This window comes from Neovison vison, chromosome 13, assembly GCF_020171115.1.
Source record: "Neovison vison isolate M4711 chromosome 13, ASM_NN_V1, whole genome shotgun sequence".
NCBI lineage: Eukaryota > Metazoa > Chordata > Mammalia > Carnivora > Mustelidae > Neogale > Neogale vison.
Window position 1 is genome coordinate 1,546,140 of NC_058103.1, and position 18,628 is coordinate 1,564,767.

Here is an 18,628-nt window from a genome sequence, read left to right on the forward strand (position 1 = left end):
TTTCTATTTTTATTGATTTGTAAATGTTCTTTACATATTAAGGACCAGCTGTTGTATCCCACAGGATAAATATAAGATGTGGCATAGAGTGATTGCTCACTAAGCATCTGCTGAATGACTTAATTTGTGGTTTAATCTGGTTTCCCCAAAGTCATGTTTCCTCCTCTTTCTCCAGATCATTTTGGACTCTCAGAGCGAACTTCTCAGTAGGCTCGACGAGATGCACGGCGGGCGCTGGAGAGCTGCGGGAGCCACGGTGATTCCGGAACCCTCCCACACGCCAGGTCAGAGCCTCCCTCGCGTCTCCTTCGACTTTAAACGTCCGGAAGGGAGCCTGTGGGAGTTTCCGTGCTTTGCCTCAAACGGGGATACTTACTTCAAAACGTAGCGTGCAGGAACAGGTCTACTGAAGTAAAAGCTACCTCCCCGCCGGGGAAGCGGGAGGCCCTCCGTCGGGACATCCGGAGGCGTCTGGTTTTTATTCCTCCGAGCTGCCAGGAAAACACCAGGACCAGGACTGAGGGCCACGGGGCCTCCTACATGCCCATTTCTGGGGCAGAGCGGAGCCCCAGGGCTGGCTCACCCCGTCTCCTGGGGCTTCATCCGCCCCACCAGGGAGCTCTTTCCCCCCCGAGGGCAGGGTCCCCGGTGTGGACCTGCGGAGGAGCCCCAGCAAAGACGGGGCTCCCTCTCTCCCCAGCCTGAGAACCGCGGCGCTGCCCTCTCCCTGTGTCCCTCCACCCGCCGGCCGCCACTGCCCCAGTCTTGGGGGAAGAAGGCACAAGCCGGCCTGACCACGCTCACGCCCTGGAGCGCCAGAGCCTCACCTGCACGCGGGGACGTGGCGGCAGCGGCACCTGTCCAGAGCCTTAGGCAGGGAGGGCCCAGGGAGGTCGGCCACACGGTCACCCCGCCTGCATCACCTTGGTGACTCCCACAAACCCAAACGCTGCGCTGGGGAGGCTGGGGAGGAACTGGAACCCGAGCACTGCGGGTAGGTGCGCAGGGCCAGCGGCCACGGGGGAAGGCCACTCGGCGGTTCCTCAAAAAGCCGAACACAGAACTTCCCTGTGATACGGCAATTCCACTTCTGGGCGTTTACCCGAAAGAAGTGAAAGCAGGGGTCGAGGCGGGGCTCCACGGCCACGGCCAGGGCAGCGGGCCGGCCAGCAGGAAGCACAGCTCGTGGGGACCGGCCAGTGCCCCTCTGCGGCCGACGCAGGCACGGATGGCTCCAGCCCACACGCGGCTGTGACTTGCCTGCCGCTGGCGGGGGCGTGGGAGGCCCTTGAGGACGAGGTCGGAGGGAGAGAATCCAGGCCCAAGAACACCCACGTAGGGGACATCGGGAGCACGGGGGGCAGGCGGCCGCGAGGAGCCCCCACCTCATGGGGATGGGGCGTCGGTCTCAGCGGAGACAAGCGTCCTGTGGAGGGACAGCAGGGGCAGCAGCTCGGCAGCAGGAATGTCAGGACGGCCCTGAGCTGCCTGCGTGAAAACGCAGACGGTAACTTTTCCATCGTGTGTGTTTTACCAGAAAGAGAGCACCGGGGAGACGCGTGAGTGGAGGCCGGGGCGCTAGGGCACGCCGCGAGGCTGAGCCACCCTGCCGCTCAGGGGTGCTGTGGGAGGCCTGAGGACGAAGCCCCAGCAGGGAAAGCGCTGCACCCTGCCTCAGTGGCCCTGCCCGGCCAGGCCGCGGAGGCCCCTCGAGGCGTGTACGCGCCCGCAGGAGCCCCGGCCGGACACCCATGGCCAGGTCAGCCTGTGGGATGTGCTGCTTTCCTGACTGTCTGGACGTCCGCAGGGAGAGGCCACGGTGCGGTGACTCCGGAGCCACCAGGCTAGAGAAGCACTAGCCGCCTTCTGCACCGTCCCCCAGGCCGGCCGGACCGTGGAGGGGCTGCCGCAGCCACAGAAGCCATCGGCCTGCGTTGGCGTTGGGCTGGCGGCCGTCCACGGCTCCCCGCTGACCTCAGGAGCATGAGCACACTGCGGCGGGGAAGGTGGGGTCCAGGAGCCCAGACTCTGGGAAGCACGTGTGGGCACGAAGGCCACAGACGTTCATCTCCATGCTGGGTTCCAGAGGAGGGCAGGGGGGAGGAGAGGGTCCAGGGAGGCTCTGGGTGCAGGTCAGGCGGTCAGGGGCCCAGGAGGGCAGGCTGGGCAGGAGGGGGAGGGGGCTGGGATGTGACAGCTTCGTTCCCCGTGGCGGGTCCCCGAGAGCGTGTGAGTCACGGCCATGTCCCGACCCTTCGTGCCGCGGTCACCCCCGACACACCCACCCACCATGTCCCCTGCCCCTCCGGAGCACCGTGAGGGAGGGCAGGGGAGGGCCGGCCTTGGGCTCCGGCAGCACGTCCGTGGGGCTGGGCCTCCTCGCCGTCGGATGGGATGGTGATTGGCAGGAGGGTCTCGGGTCGTACCTTCCTCCAGGGTCCTCCATGACAAAGGAGCACTAGAGCGCGGCCTGGAGGAGCCCCTGTGACCGGGCCTGGACGGGACACGGGGGGCCCTCCCCTGGGGCACCCCTTTAGCCCATCAGCCGGCTTCAACAGGCTCCTGCTACGAAGGACTGAAGCCCAGGCACCCAGCGGCAGGGCTCCGTGACAGCCGGTCTCCCCCGTGGGTGCTGGGCTGGGTTTGCTCGGGACGGTGCACGGACGGGGCCCCTCGGGTCCCCGGGGTGTCGGGGTTGCTGGGACTGCAGAGCGCCGACCGTCTCTGGGCCCTGGACTCCTCACGGCATCGCATGGGGCCTCCCAGCGAGACTCAGCAGACGGAGGACAAGCCGGAGGCCACGAGCGCCGACGGCGGGACCAGGAGCCTGGCAGGACTGGCACAGGGAGCAGAGCCCTGAGGGGCCACACAGGGCAACGGTGGCAGTTATGTGCTCTGAGACGCAGAGGCTCCGAGGTCAGACCAAGGGGCGATGGCTCCTCACGGCCTTAGAGGCGGCAGGACTGGCATCCGTGTGCTGAAGCTAGAGCAGACCATTGGGGACCCGCCGCAGGAGCGGGCTGAAGAGGGCGTCCTGCGCTCCTTCTCCATGGGCGGAGGAGGTCCTGAGGCCGGAGGGGGTGAGCGGAGCCGGCGGAGCCCCGCCACGTGGCCCGTCCCACGCAGGGTGGACAATGGCGTCCGTGCAGGAGGCTACAAACTTGGGAGCTGCCACGCCCGGGCTGGAGGGGCACGCGGGCCAGTCGGGGCACTGGAGGGACCCTGCCCGGGGCTCCTGCACGCTCAGGGGGCTGCAGGCTCTGACGAGCTCCAGACGCTGCCAACGCACACAGTCTCTTTCCACCGTGGGCCCTGCTAGACGACAGACAGACCGAAGGGTCGTTTCCCACCAGCAGAGGCGGGAGTCAGGATTCAAGACCTGAACAAACCCAGAGGGAGTGTGTGCCTGCTCATCTGGAAGAGAGGCTCGGTTCCAGCCGCCCTGTCCCCGTCCCTCCCAGGGTCTGCCCGGTGTGCGTCCCCGTGCGTGAATGGCCCCGGCTTCGGGCCGTCCCGCATCACCTCCTGGTAACCCGGCGGCCTCTGCAAAGACTGGCTCGGCGGCGCTCTGAGCTGCTGGGAGCAGGTCTTCACTGCGTCTTTCCCAGGGGTGGGAGCACAGCTCAGCTGGCAGCAGAAGACGGAAGGGGAAGAGAAACAGAAAGGGCAGACGGGGCCACACAGCGGGGTGGGGGGGTACAAAACCGTGTCGGTGTGCACGACCTCAGCGGAACAGAGCGCAGACCGTCCGGTTTCCGAATGCAGCAGGGGCTTCTCGCAAGTGTGGGGATGCCGACGTGTGGAGGTAGAAGCCTGGGAAAAAACACCCCAAATGACAAGTCGTCAAAGAGAGCTCATTTATCTCCAGCAGAACGGACTTCACACTCACAGCGTTGTTAGAAACGAGGCCTCCTTCCTATGGCTGCTGCTGCAAATTCCTACAAGTTTACAGGCTACAAAGTGCAAACGCACTATTGTCATTGTCCTGGGGGGAGCCACGGGCTCCATCAGGGGTGCCGGGGGAGAAGCCGCTCCCCTGACTGTTTGGGCTCCGGAAGCCGCCGCATCCCAGGGCTCGCAGCCCCTTCCTCCCTCTTCCAGGCCGCCAGTGGCTGCCGGAGCCGTCCCGTCCCTCCACACCCGTCTCCTGGACACAAGGATCCCGTGCCTACCTCGGGCCCCCGGGTCATCCGAGACCGCCCCCCTCTTGCTCTGTCAGCTGCGTCCTCACCCCCGTTGGCCGAGCAGCCGGACCTGCACAGAAGCCGGCGAGGCGACCCCGTTCACGGGCTCTGGGTTGAGGATGGGCAGCTCTCGGGGGAGGCGGTCCTCCCGCCCGCCGTGGAGATGAAAAGCATCAAGATACGATGACCCGGGGCCGATTCCTCTGCAGCCACAACCAGGGCTTGGGCCCCTTACCCATGGGTCACGACCGAGAAAGCCAAGTTTGCAAGAACCTCAAGGAAAAGTGGGCGCGCCCACGGTCCGCACGACGGGGCGCTTCGTCATTTCCTGCCTAACGGCCGCCGAGGCCGGCTTCGGTCGGGACGGCGCTGTGCCAGGCGGGGGCGGGGTGGGTGGAGCGTCCCGCCTGCGGGAACGCGGGGTGCCAACCCTCGCTGGGCAGGCGACCTCGGGGCGCTGCAAGGACCGGGTCCGGCCCGGAGCCGGCTCGAGTCTCGCCCTTTCTTACTGCCGCGACGTCTCTCCGGGGGCTCCCAGGGACACCGTCCTCACGCTTGCCTCTGTCCCGCAGGAAACGCCAGCACCGCGACCAGCACGGGCGCCTCGAGCTGCAACGCGTCCTTCGAGGACACCAGAGTGTTCCTGGTGAGCGTGTACAGCGCCGTGTTCGCCGTGGGGCTGCCGGCCAACTGCGTGACGGCCGGGCTCACGCTGCTGCAGGCGCTGCGGGGCAACGTGCTGGCCGTCTACCTGTTCGGCCTGGCGCTGTGCGAGCTGCTGTACATCGGCACGCTGCCGCTCTGGGCCGTCTACATCCAGAACCGGCACCGCTGGACGCTGGGCGTCTGGGCCTGCAGGGCGACCGGCTACATCTTCTTCTGCAACCTGTACGTGAGCATCCTGTTCCTGTGCTGCATCTCCTGCGACCGCTTCCTGGCGGTGGTGTACGCGCTGGAGAGCCGCGGCCGCCGCCAGCCGCGCACGGCCGTCCTCGTGTCCGCGTCCGTGTTTGCGCTGGTCGGGCTGGCCCACAGCCCGGTGTTCAGAATGGAAGGGGGGACGACGTGCTTCGAGGCGCCGACGGACACCGAGGTGGTGGCGTACTACTACCTGCGCTTCGCCCTGGGCTTCGCCGTCCCGCTCGCCGTCATCGCCTTCACCAACCGGAGCATCTTCAGGCGCATCAGGCGGAGCGCGGGCCTGAGCGACGCCCAGAAGACGAAGGTGAGGCGCTCGGCCGTCGCGGTCGTGACCATCTTCCTGGTCTGCTTCGCGCCGTACCACCTGGTGCTCCTCACCAAAGCCGTGGCCCATTCCTACTACAGCGGCCGGCCGGACGTGGCACGCGACTTCGAAGCCAAGCTCTGCCGGCTCTCCGCGGTGTTCCTGTGCCTGTCCACGGTGAACAGCGTGGCCGACCCCATCATCTACGTGCTGGCCACGGACTGCTCACGGCAAGAAGTGTCCAGAATCCGCAGGGGGTGGAAAAAGTGCTCCGTGAGCGCCCGCGTCCCCAAGCACACGTGTTCGAGGGGCTCAGAGGAGCTGTCGCTGCCCACGTGGCCCACAAATCACTCCACGTGCCCCGGGACCGTCCACCCCCTGCACTCTGGGCCGGCCACATGGAGCTCATCACTGGACACCTTGGAGAGGCTGGATGAAGAGTCCCACTGAGCCCGGTGTCCTGCAGGGCAGGGCGTCCGGCACGGGAGCCGGGGGGCCTGGGCCGTGGTTTCCCCACCCACTGAACTTGCCGACCAGGGTCCACGGTGCTGGCTCTAAAGTCCCCTCTGGAAAACACGCCGCCACTTTCCCGCTCCTGGAGCCATGCCCTCCATGAGCCCTAACCCTGGGGATCCCGGCACGCCTAGGCTGTCCCACTGGGCCCCACACAGAAGGTGGCCGCATGCGGGAACCTGACGGCGCAGGGCAGGCAGGACGGCCTCTTCCTCAGCTCTCAAGCTCGCTGGCTCACCCAGCTATTAGCAAACAGCAGGGCCGTTGGCAGAGGCCGCAGGCCTGCCCGGGGCTGCCAGCAGCTGGCCCGTGCCACGCCCCAGGCATGGCACCGTGACACCCTCATTTTACGTGCCCTTCCGCAAGCACCACTTGGATGACTGTGGTTGTACAACACGGGCCTTTGTGTTCTGCCTCAAGATGGCCCTGGGCCCACTGGGCCGTCCACATGGTGCCTGCTCGTGGGGGGACAACCGAAGTCTGCGAGTGGGGGCAGCAGCCCAGCTCCGGGGGCCCCAGGCTGCTCTGTGCCGAGCTTGTCAGAGGCCGCAGGCTGCTGTAGACCCCACAGGCGAGCTCCCAGCAGGGCGGCCAATGTATTTCCTGGAGGCACCCAGGTCGGAGATGCTGGTGGACACCCCGGGGCGGGGGGTGACAGGGCCGGCAAAGGGTCTCAGAGAAGAGTTAGAAACCCTCTGCATCGAGGCTCCCTGGCCTCACTGTCAGGGAAGCGGACGCTGAGGACTCAGAAAGGGGCATCAGGAGGGAGCAGGTGCTGCCCCGGGCCTCCATCCCTGCGGCAAGATGCGGAGTGCGGTGGGGCATGGAGCCAGGCCTGCCACGAGGCCCGGACTTGGGTCCCGCCTCTGCCCCGGCCAGCCTCGTCACGGCCAGGTCACGGGGCGGCGTAGCTTTCCTGCCTATACAGGGTCAATGACACCTACCTCGCCAGTCAGCTTCGGGGGCTGACCACTACCTCCACTCAGGCCCTCTGAAGCAGGGGCCCGGCAGGCTGCACGCCCCACGGAGGGCCCAGGCACCCCCAGGTACCTGCCCTTCACAGGTATGGGGCCGTGGTGCCAAGTTACATTCTCGTGTCTGTAAGGCTGTCCGCTGTCCTTTCTTGCTGTGAGAGACGCCGACCAGATATATTTAGAAAATAAGCCTGGAAATAAAGATGCAAAATGCACGCCAGTCCCAGGTTCCTTTCTTATTTATCTATTGGACGGAGATCACAAGCAGGCAGAGGCAGGCAGAGGAAGAGGGGAAAGCAGCTCCCCGCTGAGCAGAGAGCCGGATGCCGGACTCAATCCCAGGACCCTGAGATCATGACCTGAGCCGAAGGCAGCGGCTTAACCCACTGAGCCACCCAGGCGAACCCAAGTTCCTTTTGATGAAATGACATCCTTTACCTCTTTGGGCACACGCTTTCCTCCAGGGCTCTCCTGGAGGGGTGTGCGCCCCCGGGCTCTCCGAGTGATGGGCTGTGGCTTTCAGGAACCGTCTGGAGTGCTTTGTGCTGGGCAGAGGGCTGCGTGCCGGCGGCACTAGGAGCCTTCCGCGGTGTGCCGTGCGCTGCTTTGCAGGGGCTGCTGTAACCCATTAGCACAGGCCGGGGGCTCGAAAGAGGACGTGTTCTCTCCCAGCTCTGGGGCTGGAAGTCCAAGATCAAGGCGTGGGCAGTGCTGGCTCCTTTGGGGGGCTTGGGAGGACCTGTCCCAGCCTCGATGGTGCTGGCCGTGCCCAGCCCTCCTCCGGTCTCTGCCTCCCTTACATGGCCCTTCTGGGGGAGCCTGTCTGCATCTCCTCTCTTTCTCACGGCCACATGTGGGCTCCAGTGGCCATCTGGACGCACAGGTGCTGCCGGTCCAGTGTGCCCTGCCGTGGTGACCGCTTTCTGTCCTCTTTCCTCGGGGAGCTCAGAGCCTGCCCCTTGGGCACCAGGGTGACCAGGCTGTCTGAGGGCCCCTGGCAGGTGCACAAGTGTCCCACCTGGGGGGGGGTCTTCCTGGGTCTTTCCATGCTTCAGCCTGAGAAGCTGCCACGAGCCGTCCGGTTGTGGAGCCTCGGTACTGCCCTGGGACCAGGGTTTGAAGACAGGAGGGAAGGGCAGCAGGTGGGCCGGGGTTCGCTGGCACGTGTGGCCCCAGCTCTGGCACAATCTGGTGGACGCCTCCTCAGGTGGCCAGTGGCACGGTGCTGGGGCGGCCTCCACCCTGCTGATGGAGAGGTCCCAGGACGGCAGCTGCGTGGGCGGGGCCCGCATGGGCGGGGATATGGGGCGGAGCCGGTTATGGGCGGGGCCCTGGCAGGGCGGGGTCTGGAGGCTGCAGCCAGGGCAGGCGGGGCTCCCGGTCCAGGGTCAGAAGGAGTGACCTGGAGGGTCTCCTTCCCTAGGGTAGGGGGTCTGGGGGGGCGCCTGCAGTGACGACATGGGACACATGAAGTTAGAAAATGTGCATGAGGAGGGACAGTGACCAATGGGGACAAGGAGAAGCTCTGTGCTAAGGGCCCAGCCCCCTCTGGTGTCCGCACTCCGACACCAACCAATCCGCTGTCCACGGTGGGCAGGCTGCGTCCACCTTAGCTGGGGGCCTGCTAGGGGGCCCCGATGCCGTGGGTCAGGTACGTGCTGGATGCGGGGGCACCCAGGGCAAGTCCTGGGGGCAGCAGGCAGAGGGCAGCGGGCCCAGATCCCAGCCAGCTGGGGCAGCGGGGGGAGGATGCGGGCAAGGGCTGACCTGGGGACCAGGGCCCCTACGTCAGCCCCCACGCCGGCCGTGCTCCCTCCTCGGTGGCGAACGCTGGCGTTGTCTTCACTCACTGACCGCAGACCCTCCACCTTGCCATCCGACTCCTGTTGTTCACGGAAACTTCTCTGGGGAGCCGTGGGCTTGCCGTGGGTCACCTAGTGGCCAACCAGGTGTCCGCGCACGGAACCTTTCCTCGCCCAGCCACCTGCTCCCTCTCTCGCACACTCACTCTGGGCCTCGCTCCTCCCCCGCTCATCAGTCCCAAAACTGTCACAAAACGCTGCCTGGGGCGCTGCAGGAAGGTCCCCCGCAGTCCTGCGGTCAGTGCTGGAGGTGGGAGCCCAGAGGCCCCCGCAGCATGGCCCCCACCCCCTGGGGCACACGCCTACACCCTACCCTCCTGGGCTCTCTCCTCAGGTGTGTCCAGACGGGGTGGGCTCCCCGGGGTGGGGAGCGTCTTGCCGTCGGCTCCCGGGACAGGGCCTTGCCTGAGTGGTCCCCTTCCTGTTCCTCAAGGAGCCGTGGGGGACGGCGGCCACGTGCGTGGCTGAGCTCGGTGCTGGCCGGGAACCCAGCCAGGCTCACCCCACATTTCAGCACCGACACGGACCAGACGTCCTCCTGCTTCCTGCCCTGACAGATGCACCTGGTGGGGCACGGGCTCGGGCCCCTCCGCAGCCCACCCCAGTCTCCTGGCCCTGCTGGTGGCACCCTGGGTGCGTCCCTCAGGAGCGGCCAAACAGCGGGGGACCTGGCCTGGGAGTTCTGGGGTGCTGTGGTCCGCAGTTGGTCTAGAAGGGCTGCAGTTCCCCCAGCCTGAAGCCTTCTGACCTCGGAAGGGAGCCTGCAGGAAGGGCCTTGGGGCAGCCACGTGCAGGCCCTCCGGGGTGACGCCCAGGGCGTGTGGAGCACTGGCCACGGAATGTCCCAACAGAAGCCTGAGCGCTGGACGCAGGCGCGCTCGCACACCCTCCGACGCAGGGCCCGCAGGACAGCTCCGTGGAGACGTCTCTTCACCGTTTCCCGGAAGGGCCACAGTACCTGCCCGGGCTGCTGGGAGACCCTGAGCTCATGCATGTCCCTGGCCCAAGCTGGCCTGACATGAGGGTGTGCCCCGAGTCCGTTAGACGCTGGTCTTGGGGTTCGGGGAGGATGCCAGGTCCATTGCTGACAAAGGCCACACGTTCCGGGGGCGGCCCTGGAGGTGCAGCGCGCAGACACCAGGGGGCAGCACCGCCGAAGCGGCCGGAGCCAGGTCTCCAGGAGGAAGGCCTGGGGACCACAGACAGGACAGGCGGAGACCAGCCACCTCAGGGCTGACGTCAAAAGCCCCCTGGGCCCAGAGCTGGGGTCTGAGAAGAAGAGGAACAGGGAGTGGCCTTGAGCCCCGGTGACAAGGGACAGCCATAGTATTGTGGTCAGTGACATCGCCCCGCCCCCGCCCCCCACCAGTGAGATGCAGGGGCAGGGGTGCAGCGAGGGGGTGGAGGCCACCGGGCAGAGACTCAGCTCCCGGGCAGGGCAGCGTGGCAGCGGCCAGGTGAGCGGTGGCAGAGGAAGCCCTCCCAGGCCGCATCTGGCACACCTCCTTCAGGACAGGGCCCCCTTGCTCCCGAGAGCGGGTCAGGGTGTTGGTGTGGCCAGGCCCGAGCTCCCGCCCAGAGCTGGCGGTGAGGCTCCTCGGTCAGCTCCCCAGGAGCCACCCCGCCCAGCAGCTCCGCCCCCCATGCCGCCAGCGGCTGGAAGCACGTGGACACTCGCAATGGCCAGAGGCTGGACACAGGCTGGACACGGGCGGCCTTCCCCATGGTGGGACACAGGCGGCATCGCGGAGGGACCGCTGAGTGACGGGAGCAGCCACGAGAGGTCACAGCCAGTGGGTTCCAGTTCTGTGAAATGCCCCAGAACCGGGGCCTCTGTAAGGACAGAGCCAAGGAGGGCTTGCCAGGGGCTGGGAGGGGAGCAGGTGGCCGCCACAGCGTCCAGGGCCCCTCCGGAGGTGATGTCCCAAAGGGGACAGGACCACCGTGGCTCAAAGGAGGGCGGGCTGAGAACCCTGGCCCGGACCGGGAGAGGCCCGGACCCAGCCCCGTGCGGTTTGAGACAACACAGAGGGGAGCGGGCAGGGCGGCCGAGGGTCCACCTTCCAGCAGCCTCAGCCCCCGGCAGTCAGCTGGGGAGGTTAGCAGGGCTGACTCAGGAGAAGTCACTGTCCTCTGTCACAGTCACGCCTGGCTGGCCTGGGGAGGAGCAGCCCTGCCCCTTCTGCCCTGCGGGTGGGCCCCGGGGTGGGCTCTGAGGGCAGCCTGCTTCCAGGTCACCCAGGGGGCCTGGTAAAGCAGGGATGCGACCCAGCCCCACGCTTTCTGAGTCAGAAAATTTGCATCTGTAACAAGTTCGCAGGAGGTCCTTAAGTCCACACACTGAGAACCTCTGGTCTCAGCCATCAGAAAGGCTCGTATCCCATTCCGGTCAGTGAGAGGTGGGCCAGGGAGTCAGCTGGCTTCCTGGAGGAAAGGCTCTCCCTTCCCCTGGACCAGCTGTGAGGCCAGGTGCAAGGTCCGGAGCTGCAGCAGCCACTCGGAGACTGTGGGCAAAGCCCTCAAAGCAGAACGCACAGAGGCGAGGCCCTGCCATCCCACTCCTTGGCCTCATCAGGGCTAGGGATGCCCCCCGCAGTCCACCACTGCTCCTGTGCCCGGGGCCTGCTCCGCTCGAAGGAGGGGCAGCCGCCCGCACCCACTCTCCTCCTCCAGCCCCCCCGCGGGCCCTCCCCGCTGTCTCCGGTTGCTCTCTCCCTACTGCCGCCCACGTCTGCTCACAGCGGCCGCGTCCCTCCTTGCAGACGGCAGCCCCTGACGCGCTCCCGCCGCGGCCTGCGATCCTGCTCTCCTCTGCGTCGGACGTTACACGCTTTTGCACAACCGTCCAGACTATTCCTAAACATTTCCTTGCCTACGTAGGCCCCTGTGGAACTGTTTTGCTTTTATCCAACTTTTTATTTCAAAATAATTTCCAATTTATAGAAAAGTGGTACCCTTAGTACAAAAACACTCTGGGTTCTCTCTCTTTCTGCAGATTCCCGGAGTGTCGTGTTTTCTTCAGTATAATTATTTATTTCTGCGCCGTCTGAGATCAAGTTGCACACATGACGCCCGTTGCCCTGAGCACCCGAGAGTTTCCAGAGCCGCGGGACTCTCTCCTGCATAACTGTGTGCAACTTTGAAGGTCAGGAAATCAGTCGCCACTGATGGAACACGCGCACTGTCTCGGTGACGTCCTCTGCGGTCTCTGCAGAGCACCCCTGCCCGGGCTTGCTCCGTCTCCGGTGCTGCCGCCTGTCTGCAGGCCGCCGGGGAGGGAGTCCCCGTGCTCCCCATCACCCACGGCCTGTGGAGCCCCACACGGCTCCTGCGGTGGCCCGTCGCTGGGGTAGGACGGCACCTGCCAGCACCCCCAGCGTGGAGGGAGCTGCTGAGCCCGCGGCGCTCAGTAGTTCATAAGCAGTTTGTGGGGGGAGGGCGCGAGCTGCTCGGGCAGGCTGGGGTCTTCCGTCCGAATGTGCGTCGGCGCGGACGCTGGACAGCCGCTTTGCTCGAGGCGCTACTGTCCGTAACTTCCGGCGGGTTCCTGAGTCCTCCTGACACATCTCGCTTTGTGTGGACGCGTCCTGACCCTCTGGGACCAGGTGCTGAGCTGACTCGGCTCAGCCTTTCCTCCGAGGAGCCCCGGCTCCTCTCCGCGGAGAGGGCAAGAGCAAGAGCCGGGCCGGGGATGCGCTCTGGGGCCGGGCGGCCGGTTCCAGCCTGGACGGTGTGTGCGCCTCCGCAAACACACACGCGCGTCCGCATCTCTCCACGTCTGCGTGCGTGAAACTCTGTGTGCTCTGTGACGTCCAGCTGCAGCCGGTCCGGCCCCGGCCTGACCTGGCGTCAGCCTGTCCTCACGTCCCTTCCCCCTGCCTTTGGCACTCGGGATTTACCTGCTGTCTTGGTGGCTGGAGGCTGGTTTCTGAGGAGGGAAGGGGAAGGAGGGGAACGGAGCTGAGTGGGAAGCCTAAAGGGGCTGAGGTTTCACCTGCTTGCAGGTGGTAGGGGCGCTCCGTGTCAGGGATGCTGGCCGAAGACCTGGGACACAGGAGATGGTCACTGGTGGGGCAGTGGGTCCGTTTCAGGCCGCATCCCTCCGCCCGGGCGGGTGTGGTGCGCACAGGGCGGGAGCCTGTGTCCGGACACCACCAGGCTTCCAGGGCGCTGGGGGCAAGCCTGCTCATCCCGGTCCCGGGCCGAGGCACCAGCAGGATCCCGGACAGCAGGTCTGTCCTCCTCCTCGAGGGAGAGTCGATGCTCCTGTCCTTCCCGGTGATCTGCTCACAGCGACCCTGGGAAGAGCCGCCAAGGCCTCTGCTCAGGAGACGGCAGAACGCGGGAGCCCAGAGAGCCGTCCGCCGCGCAGGTGTGCGCTGTTTCATTGTCGTGCAGAATTACACACCGCGCGTGCGGCTGCGGGTCCGTCTTCCTCGTGGACCTGGCTCACGGGCCGGGCACCCGGTGGTGGGGGTGGCCTGCGGCTGAACGTGCATCGTTACTCAGCAGCCGTCCTTCCGACCCCGCCGAGCTCTGCTCCCCAGTCCCTGCCGCAGTGCCTGTCCCCACGGAGGAGCCTGTCCCGGCAGCCTGCAGCCACACTCCCCGGCGTCACAGCCCAGCACTGCCCCTTACTCTCCAGGACCTCCCGCTAGTGGCCTGCGTCACGCACCCACCGGAGCCGCTGGCCCGCGAGGCCGACAGTCCGGCCAGCATGTGGGAGCGGGCTCTGCCGCGGAAGGACGGTCCCGGCGCAGGTCCGAGCGAGGTGGCGGCAGGTGGCTGGCCCGAGTGCGCTGCTTCTTGCTCTGCTCAGAGGCTGGCAGATGGAAGGTGGGTGTGAGCAGAAGAGGGGTGTTGGGAGGACCCCAAGGTCTTTGGCCGAGCGCAGGTGGCTGACTGCACTGGCGATGGAAACGTGACACTTATGTTTCAGGCGTGTGACATTGCCAGCGTCCATGAGACGTAGAGGGAAGCGAGACAGGAGGGGTGGCTCTGGGGGACGCCGCTGGCCGTCCGCAGGTCAGACGTGCGACACGGATCAGGCATGCGGCCCGAGCATCCTCGGCTGAAGCTGGGGTCCTGCACGCTCAAGCAGGTGCTGGGCTCCATTCCTGCTGTTGTGGGTCGCCGGGTGGAGAGTCCCACTTCCTGCGGCTGCTGGCCTGCCAGGGGCTGCCCTCTGCGGCGCGGGGTGCCCACACACCGTCTCACGCGGCCCCTCCCTCCTCAGAACCAGAGAGGCGGGTGCCCCAGTCCTTGTCTTGCTTGGGCCTCTGTGGCCTCCCCTTCTGCCACCGGGCTCTTTCAGGGGCTCATGTGACCGGGTCAGGCCCTTGCAGATATCTGGGTATGTGGGTCACCCTGCCACAGAACAACACAGCCACAGACCGGCAAGGTGCCATAGTCACAGTCCCAGGTTCTGGGTTGGTGCAGGGAGTCCTGGGGACCACTGGTAGAGCCCCGTCTGCCCCGGTGGTGGGTGAACGTGATGGGAAACGGGACCACCGGGCACCGCCCGCTCTTTGCTGTGGGGTTCCCTGGGGGACTGGGTTAGGCAGCCCAGGAAGTGGGTGTGGACAGACGTGGCTGGAGGCCCGGGCCCCAGAGCACGCCAGCATCTGCAGGGAGAGGAGGAGGAACCAGCGAGAGGGGCTGGAGGAAGGGCAGGCAGGTGGCCCCAGGCGTCCGGGGAGTCTGGACATTGGGGCCACCCAGTGGCCAATGCGGATGGTGACGGTGACCGTGGAAATCGCTAGTGGCTGCCCGCGTAAGGAAGCCCGGGCCCCTTCAATATGATCTCATCCCAGCCCTCTGGGGCACCCACCTACAGGGCTCCCCCTGGGAGGTGGTGCGGGGAAGCAAGTCCCAAAGGTGTGGGGAGGGAGGCCTGAGGGGACCCCGAGGGCGATCCCTCGGCTGCCCACCCAGGTCTGGTGGCATCTGTGTGTTCAGGGACCGTGGGCCCATGGGCTCCCCAAGGATGTGCTGGGGGGATGGGCTGCCATGGGCTGCCATGGGTCCCATGCCCTTCTGCCTGCCCCTGAGGCCTGGACCCACACAGCGGGTGGGGCCCCCTGCTTGGCTGGGACTGGCGGCGCCAAAGCCCAGTGCCTGGCCCTGGGAGAGCGTTTCTTGGGGCACCGAGAGGGTCTGGGCTGTTCACCTGGGCAGGACACAGAAGCTGGGGAACTACGGGGCGGTTTGTACAGGAGAGGACAACAGGGTCCCTGGATAGAGCCCCAGGCAGGGGAGCCGTGCAGACAGAGGCCCGCAGGGGCTGGGGGTGCCGGGAGGAGGCCAGACTCCCTGCCCCCCAGACCTGGCCCACCCTCCCTTCCTGGGAGTGGGGCAGGTTTCCGTTCCCGACGCCCTTCCCGACGCAGCGGTGAGCGGACGCTGCTTCCAGCCGTCGCGGCCGGAGCTCTTCCAAATGCAGCTCCTCTTCGCGCCATTCTGGGGTTTTTGTAGACAACACAGAGTCCAATGGGGAACCTTCCGGGATTCTGGGTACTAAGGGTGTGTCATGGGGAGAGCTCCCCCAAACGGGGCACACAGTGACGCTCACAACAGCAAGGAGGTCACTCGTCAGAGCACAGTTCCGACTCTGGCCACATCTGAAGGGCTCGGGGAGGAGTCCGGACGGGTGAGGTCATAGGCCTATAGGTGATAGGCCCTCTGACCTATTTTCTTTGGCAGCAAACGTGTCCCCTGCCCAGGGGGATCCCCTCCAGGAATGGACAGGAGATGCTGGGAGAAGTGGCGGGGTCTCAGGGCTGGGGTCTGGCGAGGGTCCCTGCCAGTGGGCAGGCCTGGAGCATCTCTGGGACAGGGTCACCTGGCCCACGGCCTCGGAATCTCCTCTGTGCCTGGGCCTGTCGCCACCCCACGACCTCACCTCTACCCGTGAGACTGGGGCAGACAGATGGACCTCCAGGGCATAGTCCCAGGAGAGCCCAGGTGTCAGCCTGGCGGGGTACACGGGGACAGTGGCGGCCGTCCTCCTGCCTGGAGGGGGCTGGGCACATGCTCCCCTAGGAAAGGGCTCTGCTGGGAGGCCGGACAGCCACAGTATGCTCTTATTATAGGAAAGACTGGACTCTCGGACCGGGTCATAAACACGTAATTCCGAGGGTCTGCGACTGCGCATGGCCGGAGACTGAGGGCCTGAGCGCCAGCCTTCTGTGGGCGCCGCCTTCGAGAGAGAGAACGCTCCAGCGGGAAGCTCCTGAGATCAAGTACGCACAGTCATGGGGTCCCAGAAACCTCGCTGGGCCACCCCCCACCCCACCGTGCTCCTTGCACAGCCCCCCAGTCAGACCTTCGCCCCTGTGGGACGGGCCTCTTCCTCCGTGCGCGGCCGTGGCCTGCCCTCAGCCGGTGCCGGGCCTCAGCCGGCCGGCTCGCTCTCCAGCGGGGGTCCGGGGCTGCTCTCCGCTTGTCCGTTTGGGGCTATAATGGAGGAAGCCGCCTTCTTCTTTTTTTTTAAGATTTTTAAAATTTATTTGACAGAGAGAGAGAGCATAAGCAGGGGGAGCAGGAGAGGGAGAAGCAGGATCCCCACTGATGTGGGGCTCAATCCCAGGACTCCGGGATTATGACCAGAGGAGACGGCAGACGCTTCACCCACTGAGCTCCCTGGGCGCCCCAAGGGTCCTTTCTATCAACATTCCTGCACCAGCGTTTTTGTGAACACATGTCCGTGCCGCTGCTGGGCACGGCCTTGGCTGCTGGGCCCAGCCTTGGCTGCTGGGCCATGTGCACCCCTGCCCTGCGGTTCTCCAGAGTGGCTGTCCCAGCTCAAGGGCCGGGATGCCCTTCAGGACAGTGTCTGCTTGCCCCTGGCCCCGGGCCTTTCCCTGCAGATTTTAGAACGAACTTGTCAGTCCCCAGGAAGACAAGTTAGGGTTTAGGCAGGGATCGCACTGACTCTACAGCTAAGTTTGAGAGAACCGCTGTCCTTCCAGTGGGGGTCTTCCAGCCGGGGGCCTGCCGTTTCCCCAGCTTAGTCCCTGACTGCTCTCCTCGGTGTTTCCCACTCTTCCCGGACAGCCGTGTGCATCTAGCTACGTACAGCTCGTACTGATGTTTTTGGTGCTTTGCAAACGGTATCATTAAACCATTTTTAAAAATTCTATACTGGCTTGTTACTTGTATATGGAAATAGGATTATCTGACGGTCATGCCTGATTTTTCACTCATTTGACCTCTTTATGTGGAGATTTGCTATGGGTGGAAGGGTGTCCCCCTCCCATTGCTATGTGGCAACCCATCTGTAGGTGACCAACCATGCGGGCTAGGACGAGATTCTTTGGATTTTCTATACCCCAACACTGATCTCCTGGGAATAATGATCCCAGTTCCTTTCGGGGCCTCGTACCTTCTAATTCTTCTGCCTGCTTGCCCCCCAGACCGCCGCTCAATGCGGGCAGAAACTTGCCCTAATCCCTGGTCACGGGAGGCAGCTCATGATTTCTCTACAGCACCACAGGGTCACCTGCAGGTGGTTTGTAAATAGGCTTCATTCAGGCAAGGGGAGTCCCTTTGAACCTTGCCCAAGGTGGTCTGGTCTCTGCCCCTGGACCCTGACAGGGGATCCCCAGCCCCCTGGGATGTCCTGCCTGCCAGTGGTGACTGCTGTCGGGGGGGGGGGGTTGGAGGGGGCTTGGGCTATTTGGTGTGGAAGCCCTGGGCAGGGGGCACGGGGGTTGCCTGGACCCTGCCCCTGCAGGACTTTGGCAGTAATAAACCATGACCGCGAGTGTGAGTTTTGGCGAGTTTAGTGAGTCTTTGTGGTGAATTATTGAACCGAGGGTGGTCGTGGTGGCCCCAAACTTGCAGTGGGCTTCAGAGCAGGGGGTTGTCGTAGGCCGTTCCTAACCTACACTTGCGCATTCGGTTTGCCAAGTACTTGGTCGTGAATGGGGTCGAGTGTCGTCGAGGGGTTCTTTCCACCTGTGGGGATGTCCAGCTGTACCTTCATTTTGTTAACATTTGTTTGGTTTGGAAGGTCGACTTCTGTGTCCTGGAGCAACCCTGCCTTGGTTGTGCTTTACCTTCTCTGCACATCGTGGGACTCTGAGTTGCTGATACTGTCTGCAAGCTTCCACGGTGGCTGTGAGAGCCAGCAGGCTGGGATCCCTCCTTCCACCGTCCTTCCTGGGTGATCTTGTCACGGGTTATGCCGTCCCCTTCGTTGAGAAGAGTTCCTTCTCTAGTGTAGGGTCGCTGCTATTTCCTCCATGAGTCGTTTTAATACATTCCCGCTCTCCTGGTCATTAACTTTCATGAATAAAATGATTGCTGTTTTTAGAAGTCCAAGAACTCCGGTATCAGGATCACGTGTGAGCCCATTATCTGTACGTTGTTTTTTGGGGGAGGGATGCCTTGTTTTTTCCCTTACTTTAGGTTTCATGTCCTGGTGTGTCTGTTAATTTTTCTTTCTTTTTCTTCTTCTTCTTTTTTTATAAAAAGAGATTGTTTATTTACTCGACAGGGAGAGAGACCGCGAGAGAGGGAACGCAAGCAGGGGCAGTGGGAGAATTTTTTTTTAGGATCTTACTTTTATTTATTTATTTCAGATTTATTTATTTAAAAGGGAGATAGAGAGAGAGCACAAGTAGGCAGAGCAGCGGGCAGAGGGAGAGGGAGAAGCCGGCTCCCCGCCAAGCAGGGAGCCTGATGGGCGGCTCGATCCCGATCCACCAGGCGCCCTTCATTTTTCATTTTCTGGACATTTTGGGTGAAGGAGACTGGCGGCTCCGGAAGGCTGACCGCACACAGTATTTCTGACTTCGACCACGGGACAGCAGGAGGCCCCGTCCTGCGCAGCCGGGACACACAGCGTCCTTCTCTCCTCTAGGAAAG

At 64.5% G+C, this 18,628-nt stretch overlaps 1 protein-coding gene across 1 annotated transcript; it reads left to right on the top strand.

Annotated features, from left to right (window-relative positions):
- Window positions 1–220: 220 nt before the first annotated feature.
- On the top strand, window positions 221–5,986 carry GPR132 (G protein-coupled receptor 132). Its single transcript, XM_044231408.1, has 2 exons — window positions 221–284; window positions 4,757–5,986. The coding sequence occupies exons 1-2, from the start codon at window positions 221–223 to the stop codon at window positions 5,857–5,859; spliced, it is 1,167 nt and encodes a 388-aa protein (XP_044087343.1). The 3' UTR covers window positions 5,860–5,986.
- Window positions 5,987–18,628: the final 12,642 nt, after the last annotated feature.